We start from the raw sequence: 13901 nt of genomic DNA on the forward strand, positions 1-13901 counted from the left end.
ACCACTCTCAACTCTAACATCTGTGTGTTCTGGGAAGAGAAAATAAGGAAGGAAATTCATAAGAAAAATTGAGGTTATTCCAAATAATGGTATGATGGAATGGAGGTGGCTCTTTATCTGAGTCAGTAGCCAAAATTACAAACATAAAAAGCATCAGAGAGCTGAGCAGAAGAAATCTTTTAGAGATGGTCAAGTTGGATGAAGAGGCTGCTTGATTGTTTACTCACATTGCTCCATTTGGATGCCAGATGAGGAAACTAGGTCATTGGTGACCTAGAGACATGGCACAGAAACAGCAGAGAATGTTGAGAATACAGAAAATTATTCTTTAAAAACAGGAGGCTTCTGCTGTGTTTTGGCTACAGAAGAGCCTAAATGGTACTGTTCAGTAGCTGTGGTCAGAAATTTTCTTTTGCCGGTTAAGAAATGGCAAAGTTCCTGACATGAGACCACACAGCAAGAAAAGGGGGAGGGAGTCAAAATGAGATTAATTCTATACTAACAAATCTCTTTTTATTATTGTTATTTTAAGTGACATCAACACCATCCGTGAAGGCATCGGAGACAAGATCAGTATATTTCTGCAGTTTTTTTCCACGTTTGTGTCAGGGCTTATTATAGGATTCATCTATGGGTGGAAGCTGACTCTGGTGGTTATGTCAGTCAGCCCACTTCTTGCTGCATCAGCAGCAGTTTGGTCAACTGTAAGTGTGTGGGGATTTTTGAACAAAGAAACCAGAAAAACCTTACAATTGCTATGCACAGAAAAGGGGCAGAGAATGGGAGAAACCTAATGTGGTTTCTAATTTGGGAGGTTGGTCCCACTCTTACTTTGATTTCTACTCCTCCTGCAGCCTTTCTCTGGGTTCCCAAGCACAATCTTGTAAGTTGTGTTCCTTCTGTCTGCACATCCTGTCCTTATGCCGTGTTGCATGAGGGTAATCTCCATCAGAGCATCTTTCTGGCACAGCAATTTCCTCATGGCAAGCACTGGGGAAGCCCTCGCTTCTCCCTCCTAGCACAAATGCCTTTCAACCTCTTTCCATCTATACATGCATGTACCACATCTCTTGCAAATAATTTACCAATTTTCATGCTGTGTACAGAATAAATCTATACAGCTATGCAGGTACATACAGCTGCTGAAAACTGAAGTGATATAAATCAGTGAAATGGCTGGAGAGGTGTTCCTTTCAGACAGGAAAACTTTCCCCTTATGCACTATTTGCCACATTAATGTGTATGGCTTATACTCCTGAATGGCTATTTATATGATTTTATGGGGTTTTTCCTACCTGAAGCATTACAAATAAGCTAAGAAAAAGAATGCTAGAGGCTGTAATGTGATTTTCTTGCTTACTTCAATATCAGCTGGTGTTCTAGTGTCTGAACACCTCAGAAAGTCAGAGCAGCTACAGCACCTCCTGCTTCACTCTTCCCAGTGTAGTTTGTAGGCTTGGGAGGAGAGCAGATCGGTCAGGAAGCTCATGATGTTTGTGTAGCCTTTGATTGTAATGAGGAGACAATGATAAATTGAACTCTATTTGAGGGAAATTCAGGACATGGGGAGAAGCTGATTCCCACGTTGCTGAGTCTGGTCTTGTGCACCTTGTGGGATTGTTGTTATTCACCAAGACAGTGTGTGTATTCTTTCAGCAGGCTGCAATAACAGCTGTTTTCCACCTTCACAGCTCCTGGCATCCCTTACTGCTAAAGAGCTGTCTGCTTATGCCAAAGCAGGAGCTGTGGCAGAAGAAATTTTGACAGCAATCAGGACTGTTGTGGCTTTCAATGGACAGCAAAAGTCTTTAGAGAAGTAAGTTTTAAAATTAATAAATAACCATATTTAAAATATGGCAAGGACATTTAGTTGTGGATTTGTTTTGTGGGGATTTGTTTTGGGGGGAGGGGGAGAGGGATGAGATTCTCCTTTGTGTCATTTTGTCTTTCTATAAGTGGACAAATAATCTGAAAATGAAGGTGTGCAAATAGACCTGGTCAGTGAATACAGACTGCTTGGTGTTGTCACTGCAGCAGAGATGAAAATTTCTCCTTTGACTGAGATCTGGAGTTGAACTGAATGTGGAAGTGGTGGGAAGGTTACCTTTCCCACGAGTCAGATGCAGCAAAGCATGCAGTGAGTTGCTTATCTTCTAGAGCATTTGTGCTACTGCTCTGGACTTTGATTGCCGAGCTTATTTTTAAACTACACTGGATAACAGCCTTGGGCAAAAACACATTTCTGGCTTTTACAATGATTTGCAGCTTTAATGATTTGCAAACAACAAGTGTAGCTGCCCAGCGTTGGCCGTAGTCATACATACAAGGTGAAATGATTGTGGCTGGCCGCAAGCTTTTTGACCTGCATATCAGATAACTCAACAAGCATAAGCAATAAATTTTTTATACAAATATCAGGCATCACTGGTTCCATGCAGCTGGGAAAGGCAAAGCAGATGACCTGATCCATATGCCCCACGAAATTCTTCTATCTTTTTCAACTCATGTTTGCCTTAGTCTTGCGCAGAATTTTTAAGGTGGTGTCAACCCCAGCTTAGGATCCTACAGTCTGCTCCTGTATTTGCTTCCAGAAACTGAGTTCTGACTATCTTATAGCCCTGTCTTCTGCTCACTGGAATTTGTTTTTAAGATGCAACAGTATTTGGACATTTGTTCCTGTTTGCACATTAAAGGCAAAAAAAAGCCCCTAAGATGACCCAGATAAGTTGCCCCATGCCCTTCTCCCCATATTCTGCAATTACCAGTGTCTGAAAATTAAATACAGGACCTGTCGATATTAATTCAAAATACTTTGTCTAAAGTCAAAATAATTGATACCTGAGTCAAGTAAGACCTTTCCTTTTTATGATTGACCAGTCAGCCTCCTCTACAGTTCTACTTCTGTTTAATCTAAAAGCCCCAAACAAACATAGTGGCTCCCCTAGGAATATCTTCTACTAGGGACAAGCTCCTGCCAGGGAGTGCATTTTTCAGATAGTGGATTGTGACTCCTACACAGCTCTTGAATGCTGACCTCAGAGTTAGGAAAAGCATCCTTTCACTGCACAGTGCTTCCACTGCAGCAAAAGTTTACTCTTGCAAGGGATCTTTAATCACCTTTAGTTGCAGGCAGTGGCTTGGCTTTTCCTCAGTGTTGGAGTGATCACCTGTATTTATTACTCTACTTAAATGCAGTACCCATTTCCCTGGAAGACCTATGATGCCGCTGACTCAAACTTAGGGCCTGATTTTAACAGCACAATCAAGTCAAAATATTTTAATATGTTTGACTAACAAATACAGCACTGGTGGCATCTTAGAAATTTACATGAACAAAATGAATGCAGGGTTTTTTTTATGATTGCTTCCCAGCTGAATTAATTGCATATCTTCCTATAATGGGGTTGTACTTTATTGAAAATATGTACTGGGAAAAGAGTGCAAGCTATTGACCATGTTGATTATGGGTAGAAAGTTACACTATTCCTAGGCTACAGTTTGCATAAAGAGCTTGAGTAAATGAAAGCTATTTGCTGAAAACTATGCATGAGTGAATGAATTTGAACCATCCTTGGAAAAAATAATTCTCTAGTTGAACTTGTTAGTCTCTATACTGATTTTCTGTGTCCACTGGTTATATATTTCAATCAATAAACTGACCCAAGGAAAAATACTTGACATCCCAAAATGGCCAGTAAGAAAACAGCTTTGCATTTGGAGGGAGCTCTCATTTATCTCCTTCCCTGTTGCCTGGGGTTTTTGGAGAATTTTGTTTTTATTTTGCTTGTTTTAAATGTGGACAACTGACCTTTACCTTTGTGATGAACGATGCTGCTAAAACTTTTTCAAGGTTTCCTTTCAGGTTTAATGGAAACAAGGAGTTCAAGAGTGCTGTTGTGTCTTCCATTGTGATAACGAAGTTGTGATACTTCATTATTTTCTGAATGTCTTTGACAACAGTATGCCAATATTGTCGGCATATGTCAGAGTAGATTTATTCAAATTAATTACCTCCCTAATAGTCCTCTCTTAAAAAGAAACAAAAAAAAAAAACCCAAACAAACAAAAATCCCCTGTATTCCCTTTGAGATTTTAATTGTTTTTCTTACATAAATCCTGTTAATTAAGAAAAGGGCACTGGGAAGTGTTAACCAGAATGGCATGTGGTACCTGTCAAATTAATGGTTTCCTTACTCACTTTCAGATACGATGCTAACTTAGAGGCGGCTAAACGTGTTGGAATGAAAAAATCCATTACCACTAACACATGCCTGGGTCTTTCACAATTTTTTATCTTTGGATCCTATGCCCTTGCATTTTGGTATGGGACCAAGCTCACTGCTGAGGATCCACATTATGACATCGGCCGTGTGTTAATTGTAAGTACAGCAATGCAGCTTTGAAAAATGCTCTGTATCTTCAGGGAAAGTTTTGCAAGTGATGTCTCTGTTTTCTGACATGTGCTTGCTAAATTAGTTGTTAGAGACTCACTCAGTATAAAACAACTGAATGGTATTCATCTTGCTTTTAATCAAACAAGTTGGATTGTCTTGGACTCTATTTGTAAGGTGGGATGAATAACCTAGAGCTGGTGCTTAAATCTTTCCAGTGCCCACGTAGGCACTGGTGGCACTGTAATAATTAATTGCAATGCTCCTCTCTGTCTCCCACAGGTGTTCTTCTCTGTGATTGTCGGAGCTTTCTGCCTGGGACAGGCAGCTCCTAACCTGGAGACTGTGGCCAATGCACGTGGGGCTGCCTATGAAGTATATAAGATTATCAATAAGGTAAAGACCTAACTACATAGAATAGAAGCCTTTCAACCAACTTAGCTTCCACTCCTTCTCCTTTTTATTTTTTTTCCCTTGAGAAATGCAACAAAAGCGCTCTAAGGCCTCAAATCAACTCTATAGATGTTTATTACAGAAACCCATATTTTCATTGATCTAAAAAAACCAGCCTCTTTGTTAGAGTGAAAGCTGGAAAACCCTATATGTGTGTCTGAGATATATAGTTGAAGTTTTTCTCTAATATTAGACTTTCAGCACCAGAGGGAAAGTAGTATGGCACTATACTAATTTTTAAAAATGCATGTATGCACAAATTCAGCTGAGATGGGGTTTATTGAGGAGGGGGAATTGGTGAAGAGTGGATTAATATCACTATTGAAAGTTATAACAATAATAATCTGTAATGCTGATGTTGCTATAAAAAAGGTTTTCCATATCATTATCTTGATTTTGCTGTGCTATGCAGGCAATTGCATATCTGTGTATATAAAATATTTTAAAGTAGGAATCAAAAGTTCATGGAGAAGTGGCTACATCATTCTTTTTCATGTGAGTATAAAACCCTCATATACAGATTACTGAGGCCCATGTTTTGGTTGCAAGAGAATGCATCTAAGTTCTGCAACTATAGATTTTCTGCTATGGATTTTGTTGCTTTTGAAAATGCACTATATTTGTCAAGTAAAATTTACAATTTGATGTTCCCCCATATTCAGCATTCTGCAGGTAAAATGCAGCAGTTCTGCTACAATGTAAAATGCAGAGTAAACAAGTATCTGAGAAAGTAAAGACCAATGCATGTAGCAGAAATAACAGTTCCAAAAGAGAAATAACCACCAATTTATTTTACAAACCTCTTTCCAGAAACGGCTCATAGATAGCAGTTCTAAGGAAGGTTACAAGCCAGACAAACTCGTAGGAGAAATTGAATTCAGAAACATCCACTTCAGTTACCCTTCCAGACCTGATATTAAAGTAAGTGATCTGTTTAGACTATTGAACTTATTCAACTTGTGTCCATGTTTTTTGTCTAATTTTGTTCTTGAATGTGAAATGCATTCCTGTTTGGGGGAATGGGGCATAATTTTCCTGCCAATGATGCACAAAGACAAAGCTCTAGATCTACTGTCACTGTGCAACTCATTCTCTTCTGGAGGACAAATCTAATATGTGTTGCCCCTAGTCTGAATTTCTATGAAAAAGAGTTTTGATAAATCAAATAAGATTTTTCAAAATCTTTCATTAAGTCTTCCAGACTTTAAGCAGTTAAACCAGAAAATTACTTTTTTCCAGTTTCTTGGCTCTTAGGAGTTACGACATCCTGTGTGGAAAATTATCAGAGATGGACTTTCAATACATTGATAGTGTATTTTTGTGAACATATCATCCTAAATGTACATTTGGAAGTCAAACATTGTTTTGGAAATATGCTAAAATTGTTGTTCAAGAAACTGTCGTGCCTGCTCTTTGCTAGTTCAGTTTCCATTAGTGACCTGTGTATGTCATGTCATGGTGATTACTTTTGTGGTTGCACAGTTGGTTTGACCTCTCTGCTTACAGTATTTTCTTACAATCTTTTAAACACCTTGATGAAAGTGAAAGAGAAAGAACAGCAGCAAATTACTTTCTTCCTTGGTGAAGAACAAGGTGGAAATAGAGATGTCAAATGTCAACAATGAAAAACTTGACATGCTGATTTAGCGGTGAGCATGGGAATGTTTGTACCTCTCTGGCTGTTTTTTAAGGTGGCTGTTCCCAACTCAGTCATCTGAGGTCTGTCCCATTGTGCATAAATCTGTTTCCAGGACACTGGGATATTTGGAGGTCAGATTCAGAGCTGGGCTTTCTCCTTAACTGAATTTTTTACAATGCATCTTCTATCCCTCTTGGCTCAGAAATCAGAAGGCACATAACAGAGTTTTCATCCTTCTTCCTAAAAATCCTATTCAGGCTGCTGAGCTACGTTGTGGGTCAACACACCAGATGGGAGGGAAATAAGAAATATTTCTCATCCTTCCCAAATCAGTCAGCAGCTCTCCCTACTAAGAGCATCAGTGTTATTTCGTAGAACAAAAGGAATCAGCAAAGCTGTGTAGAAGTTACCCACAATCTCTCAAGCAGTCGATACAACACATTATACCCTTCCCTGTCGAGGTAAAGCCAAATCAAAGAACTCTAAGGAGTACAGTTTCTATTGGTTTGATCTTGGCAATACATTGCCTGATGAGAGTTAGAACTAGCCTAGTGTGTGGTAGTAATTAGTTGCATGTGGAAATATTGTGGTATCTAGAATAAAGTTCATTCTTGCTAATACAGGCACCAGGATATCAGCTTCCTGGGGATGTAAAACTGGGTGGATGTAATAATGCGAGAGGAGAGGAATATTGCAACTATTTTAATCTCTCATTGCAAAAACATGTGTAGGCAAACTTATAAATCAGCCTGGTATAAACAAGAAGAGTTCCCATAGCAGCCAAATATTTTGGCAACTACACAGCATTACTTGTAATGACATGGACATCTTTTGAGGTAAAATGCTCTCTAAATGTGAAAATAGCAAAAAATGATATCATTAACTGCAGCTACTCTTCAGATTGCTGAGACTGTTAAAAATAAGGAATGGGACTTATTAAGGGCTTCCCAGCAATTACTTCATCAAAACAGCCATTTATATTTTAAAAATAGAAGAAAGCAGGGTTGGTTTTCAGTGATACCTTTTAGCACCTGAAAATAATTTTCTGTGAGATTCATAATTATTATGCCCTGGAAAATGGAGGATAGCAGGATAATTAAAACCCCAAGCCTGCTACTAGATCACACAAATTGGAGAAAATTAGCTATGAAGTTCAGAGTAGTGTGGCTGTGTCTAGATTAGTTTGAGTGTGCTGGGGAATTTTCCCAGGCAATGGAATGCAATGGTCTATGCAAGGGAACTCTTAAAATGTTTCTTGGCATGAACTTGGCCCGTTCCAGTTATCAATCTTCTCAACAATTTCCCAGGCTTGTTTTGGTAGCCAGAGGATCTAGGGGCCATTCCCAAAAGGCAGGTTGCATGCAGCCATCCTGTTTCAAAGGCTAATACATTTCACAAGCATAGGTGAAGACTTTTTCCTATCAGTGCTCCAGAATATTCCCAGGTACATTATATTATTGTTGTCAATAATACAATTATACAATTATATTATTAATGTTGCCATACCTTTAAACTATGGCACTCACTACTGCCTTGATAACAACAGCTACATTTACCTTGACAGACTGTTCGCTGATCAAACTTGTTAAACTAAGACATATATTTTTTTTATTTATTTATTTGCAGATCCTCAAAGGTCTAAACTTGAAAGTTCAAACTGGGAAGACCATTGCTTTAGTTGGTGCCAGTGGCTGTGGAAAAAGCACTACTGTTCAGTTGCTGCAGAGATTCTATGATCCTGACCAGGGAGAAGTGAGTATCTGCAAAGGAATTGTAAAAACTCAGAGCAATTAGGACATGCATGAATTTCCCATATTGACTGAATCTTGTTTTCTATTTTGGCTGAATTTCACCATATATCTGTATAGTTCATATTTCCACAATTTAAATTTCAAATGAACTATCTTCTCTTGTTGGCTTGACTTCATTATTCTGCTCCTTCTTACAGTACTACATCAAAAACAGCAAATTACACAAGGCTTTCAAGATCTGAATTTAAAATAATTATCAACTGTTCATTTTTAAAATTCCCTAAACATTTTTAGGCAAAGCATAATCCAACAGAGTCCTGCTGTATTTTGCTTCGTTTTCATTGAATGTAAGCTAAAACCTGCAGAGAGTTTTCCTATTTTAAATGGTTGATTTCTTGGCTTGTTTTTCACTATCTGCTAACCCACAGAAGTTTCCATCGTTACACATTGTATGTGTTTTACCACTAAACACTAAATCCAGTTGGTAAATGGTAAATATGACCCACATTAAATTTCCAAAGGAAAAAAATGAGGTAAATGAAACAAAGTATTAAGAAAATTTGATATTTGAAGGATGCTACTTAATAGTTATTACTGCTAGTTGAAAGTAGGTAAACATTTCAAATATGAAAAATTGAACTATCAGTATTTAAGGTATCAAGGCAGCTGTTTTCAACACAGTTCTTTCTTAAACTTAGTTTTCCTGTGGCTGTTCATTCCTGCCCCCATGCCTCATTTTGCTGTGTCAATGCCAATGTTCATAGGACCACACTGCAAATTACCTAGGTTAAAAATAACTTTCCCTTTCCTTTTAGTCAATTTGAACTCTTTGATCTGGTGTTATGCACAGCCACAGAGATGATTGTGTAGCCGCAGCTGTGAGGACAACAAACTGGCATAGGGGCACGAGAATCACATTAAAACTGTGCAAGGAAGCTGTGAAGTTCTTAAGCCAACTCAGACATGACAGTTATTGGGGGATAACAAACAGGAGGGAAAAAAAGCCCCTGATGTCTTCTCTGTTCATGCCACTCATCATAATTTTCCATCTTGTGCAACAAATGGAAAAACTGCAATTGTAGCTTGTCCCCCAACATAGCTCTCTATTAAAGACAATTTTTTTTTTCTTGACCTTGTGGCTGATACTTCATTCAAGTAAGAGTAATTAATTGCTTTATTATTAATAGAGTGCATTTCCTTGACTTCTTTGACACTCTTTTCCTCTCAGATTACCTTAGATGGTCGGGATATTCGGACCCTTAACACAAAGTGGCTACGAGAAAATATTGGCATTGTGAGCCAAGAGCCTGTTTTGTTTGCAACCACAATAGCTGAGAACATTCGCTATGGGAGAGAAGACATTTCTGATGCTGAAATTGAGCAAGCAGCCAAGGAAGCCAATGCTTTTGACTTTATATCTAGATTGCCTGATGTAAGTTGATGAATTTACTTTGAGTGTAAGAACAAAAGATCCATTTAGGCTGGTGTCCTGAAAGCAGAGCTTGGGAATCAAAGTTATACTACAACTTCTCAAAATATACTTATTGCCTAAAGCAGCTTTCAGTTCAGAGAGTGTTTCAACTAGATATTGTGCCTTTGGTTGCTCTCAAAGGACTTGTACTGGAGTCTGGGAAAAAATGTCAATGCCTTAACTCAGGAGAAAGGAAGCTTCCCAGATGTATTGCCATCCCTACCCATCCCATGAGGCATAAAAGAGTTGGTTTTTAAAAAGAAGAACCAGAAATCCAGAGCCCTTTGTCAGGAGCTGTCTGTACATTCACAGGAAATAGCAGGGAGTGGGAAGAGGTAAATAAGTATGCCCTGAAGTAAATAAGTATGCCCTTTAGCAGCTACAAAGCTCTTCCTCTGAGATTCACAGCTTTGAGCCCTCTCTTAGCAGTAGGTGCCTTACTCCTTTCAGGATGGAGCTGAGAAGCAAGGTCAAGCATTCTAAACACATCCTCATAAAAGGATAATACGTCCTTGTCTTTGCTCCTGAAGTTAAAAAATGTGGGAGGAGTGCCCACCTGGGATTTGATTTCAAATCCTTTTACTACTTTAGAGAGCTTGACCCTATCTCTCAAGTATGAGCCATTTCAAACACATCAATCTGTTCCAAGGTTCCTTGTTCTCAGGAAGAGTGATTTGTTCATATTTGCTCTTAAATAGCTATGTAATAAAAAACTACAGTGGACTTTGAGACTTGTGACTTTGCAGTAAGTGATATGGTCAGTAGGAACTAAACCATAGCTCCAAGGGGGAGGCACACTATTGGTGTGTCCCTATAATTCCAACCCTTTTGGAAAGGTAGGCAATACTCAGAAAATATAGAGATCCTTTTTACAGGCTTGCCTTGAGAAACCCCAGGGTTTGGAGCACTGAGTGAGCAATAAAGATCTTTAAAGAACCATAAGTTCAAAGTTAGGCAGGCACAATATGTGGGGGTAGGAGGGTTTGGCTAAGGGCCAGTTGGATGGACGCCCTTCTTTGCTTGTTCTGCCTGTGCTCGAGTCAGCTGGAAGAAGCTACATCTTCTAGAAGATGAGTACTTAGGGTTGCACTGAGAAGTGAGGATTTGAGATGTCTCATAACTTCTGTTCTGTTGTCTCCTTTACCAGAAATTTAACACCATGGTGGGTGAAAGAGGGGCTCAGCTGAGTGGAGGACAGAAGCAACGAATAGCCATTGCCCGTGCCCTAGCAAGAAATCCCAAGATTCTTCTTCTGGATGAAGCTACATCTGCATTAGACACTCAGAGTGAATCCATAGTGCAAGCAGCTCTTGATAAGGTAGGACTCACTGGAGCTAGCAGCTGCCATGAAAAAGTGCAACAAACACTTAAGGAAACTTAATGTAAAGTTTTCGGTGCAGGTTTCCATCCAAATCAAGAACATTGGAAAATAAAATTTGGATGGATGCTCAATTTCAGTGTTTTAACAAGGATTTTGAACTATCAAAAATTTATTTGAAAATTGGTTTTGATTTTTAGGGGTTTTGGTTTTGCATCATTAATAATTATGGAACTGTAACTTAGGTCTCCCGCACTCCCTTTTTCAAATCATAATTGTTCATTTGCTGGTAAAACATCGTTGACATCTTATCAAGGCATGTATGAGGACAGAATGGCCTTTTTCAGGTGGATTACTAGAAAAGTATATGTTATTTATATCCTACTATTTGTTCTTTATTGAATAGTTGCTTCAAAATTTTAAGAAATTTAGCCATTTTCATTCTTTTTCTGCTTTCAGCAGCCCCATGGCTCTAGGGTGGGTGCTGCTGCAGAGCAGAGCTGTCAGATCTTGTACCCATGTCTCTGATCAGCACACAATGCTTTCCTCACAGCCCACCTTCATCAGCAGTTTCCATCAACATACAGTAGAACACATAGGCTTTGATTGAAAAAGAACTTAATGGCTTGGCTTCAATGTTTTTTCTTTTGTCGAATATTTATTTTAATATTTTTTTAAATTAGGTGAAAAATCCTGCCTTTCATTTCAGTAGTTATGCAGAGAAAGACAAATTACCATTACGGCTCAAGGGAAACACAGAATTTGTCATCTTCACTTGCTAGTGAGTTTAAATCTGAGGTAGAGTGCAGCTCTTTGTTATAGTCACGTAATTCCAGTGATTAGTATTGAGGTAACACGTAGATGCAAAAATAATATTCATATAATCTTTCTTCTGCATGTTTTGGATTTTGTGGTTTTTTCTTAATTTTTTAATCAAGTACTTTTCTTTTCCAGAAGTTTATTATTTCATTGAGTGCATAACAGAGGGAGGTCATTTAATTAAGTGAACTCTTTCTCATCCTTCTTCATGTTCTCAGAATACACCAAAATGAGCCCTGAATCATAACTTAGTCATGTTTTCACAGCATTTTGATGTCCATCAGTGTAGTCCTCTAATGAGATTTCCAAATTTTGTTTCAACATCCCTGAGTGGAAAAAGTGGTGCTACTATTGTTCATTATTTTTACAGCTGAGGAGCAGAGATGCTAACCACATGAACACTCACTGTTTCAAGGCATTCATGTGAAACTTCTTGTAGCCAGCTGGTTTTAGATAACTATGCACCCTATAAAGCATTTTGCTAGTTCTGATCACAGCTCTCAGCTGCAGTGGTGAGGCTTTGTGTGTTAGGCCAGAGGCATAAAAACCACACTGTGGCAAACTTCCTGGGAGTGACTTGCATCAGGTCCATGAGAATGGCAGGTGTAGGGGGAAGAATTCAAACCTCCATGGTAGTAGTCCTCCACTGCAGATGGCCTCATTATCTTCATGCCCCTGTTCCTGTGCCCATATGATGTACAACTTCTGTAGCAAGAAACTTCCAGCAGGTTCCAGGTTCACAGAACATACTTGTTGCATGAGGTTCCTTTGGATCTCTCCTCCTGCCAAGCTGCCGTCTGCTCCAGGCATTAGGGTGGAGGGAAGCCAGCCTCTCCAGCAGTCACAAGGTGTCCTGTGCTCGTTTGCTGCATGGGGGCTGTGTGTGCCTCTGCTCTGTGTGAGGGTGCTGGAGAGAGGTTGAACATGTCACCTGCCAACTGAGAATTCAGCGGCTCCTCCTGCCAAATCCCAGTAGGATTATTGTCAAATAAATTTGTTTCAGAAGGGAGTGGCTCAAACCCATTTTTGATGCGAGTTGGCTCCTCTATGCTTTCCTGCTAAGTCTGGTCAGCAATTATGCTGATGTTGTACTTCCAAAAGTTTGCAGGGACAAAGAAAATATCTGCTCTTTATATATTTGTTGTCCAAGCTTTATTTTCAGAAAGATCTAACTGTTCTTATGGCATTTCCCCATCATGCTTACATGGACATGGAAACACTTTGTGAGCAACTTAAGCTCAAACAGTTCAAATATTATAAAAGCCAAATAATAAATAAACTTTAATTATGGTCTTTAATACTTGTTGCCTGTCTAAAAGAATAATGTGGCTTTCTCTGTCTAAATTAGTCAAATGAAACGGTCCTTGAACTGCTAAGCAAGGACACAAAGCCAGGAAAAAATAACAATCTTTGCTTTTAAAAGAAAGAAAAGTATTTTTAAAGTTTCAATTTACTATATATTACAGGTGACTAAAATAACTTTATTTCTGTGCTATTTTCTTGAACAACTTAACTGTAACAGGGTTTTGTGTGTTTGTGTAGGCTCGGGCTGGACGTACCACCATTGTGATTGCTCACAGACTGTCTACCATCAGGACTGCTGACACTATTGCTGGATTTGAGAAAGGTGTTGTGGTTGAACAGGGGACACACAGTGAACTGATGCTGCAGAAAGGAGTCTACTATTCCCTTGTAATGCAGCAGGTAAAGGCAAATTTACTTTCTTCCTCCATTTCGCAAAGTTGTCAAATGGTTGGTGGAGTTATTTTCTCTCTAGTTCCTGCATGTTATCCAGCTGGCAGCTGCTCGATTATTCTAGTCTGGGCACTGACACAGGCTTGGAATTCTTGGGGGTTTTACCCAAAAGTGTTTCATATATATGTCATCCAATATGACAAAAACATAAGTGAGTTTAAGGCACAGACTGCATCGTTATGCATAACCATAGAGGTGTTAGATTCCAGGTGGATTCCATAGATGGCTTTAAAGGAAAAGAGGGGGACAAAATCAGAATCAAATAGTCTACTGCCCTGCAATTGCAGACTGAAATATATGTGGC

The 13901-nt window shown here is 38.9% G+C and overlaps 1 protein-coding gene across 5 annotated transcripts in view; it reads left to right on the plus strand.

Annotated features, from left to right (window-relative positions):
• The window catches only part of ABCB5 (ATP binding cassette subfamily B member 5), a 74646-nt gene that overhangs the window by 45037 nt on the left and 15708 nt on the right, over positions 1-13901 (plus strand). For all 5 annotated transcript variants that reach the window (XM_058022508.1, XM_058022517.1, XM_058022500.1 and 2 more), the window contains 9 exons: positions 533-704; positions 1692-1816; positions 4205-4379; positions 4674-4787; positions 5655-5765; positions 8110-8235; positions 9463-9666; positions 10853-11023; positions 13385-13546. In XM_058022508.1, coding sequence (XP_057878491.1) covers positions 533-704; positions 1692-1816; positions 4205-4379; positions 4674-4787; positions 5655-5765; positions 8110-8235; positions 9463-9666; positions 10853-11023; positions 13385-13546 — 1360 coding nt within the window. The remainder of the gene's footprint in view (positions 1-532; positions 705-1691; positions 1817-4204; positions 4380-4673; positions 4788-5654; positions 5766-8109; positions 8236-9462; positions 9667-10852; positions 11024-13384; positions 13547-13901) is intronic.

This window comes from Melospiza georgiana, chromosome 1 (genome assembly GCF_028018845.1).
Source record: "Melospiza georgiana isolate bMelGeo1 chromosome 1, bMelGeo1.pri, whole genome shotgun sequence".
NCBI lineage: Eukaryota > Metazoa > Chordata > Aves > Passeriformes > Passerellidae > Melospiza > Melospiza georgiana.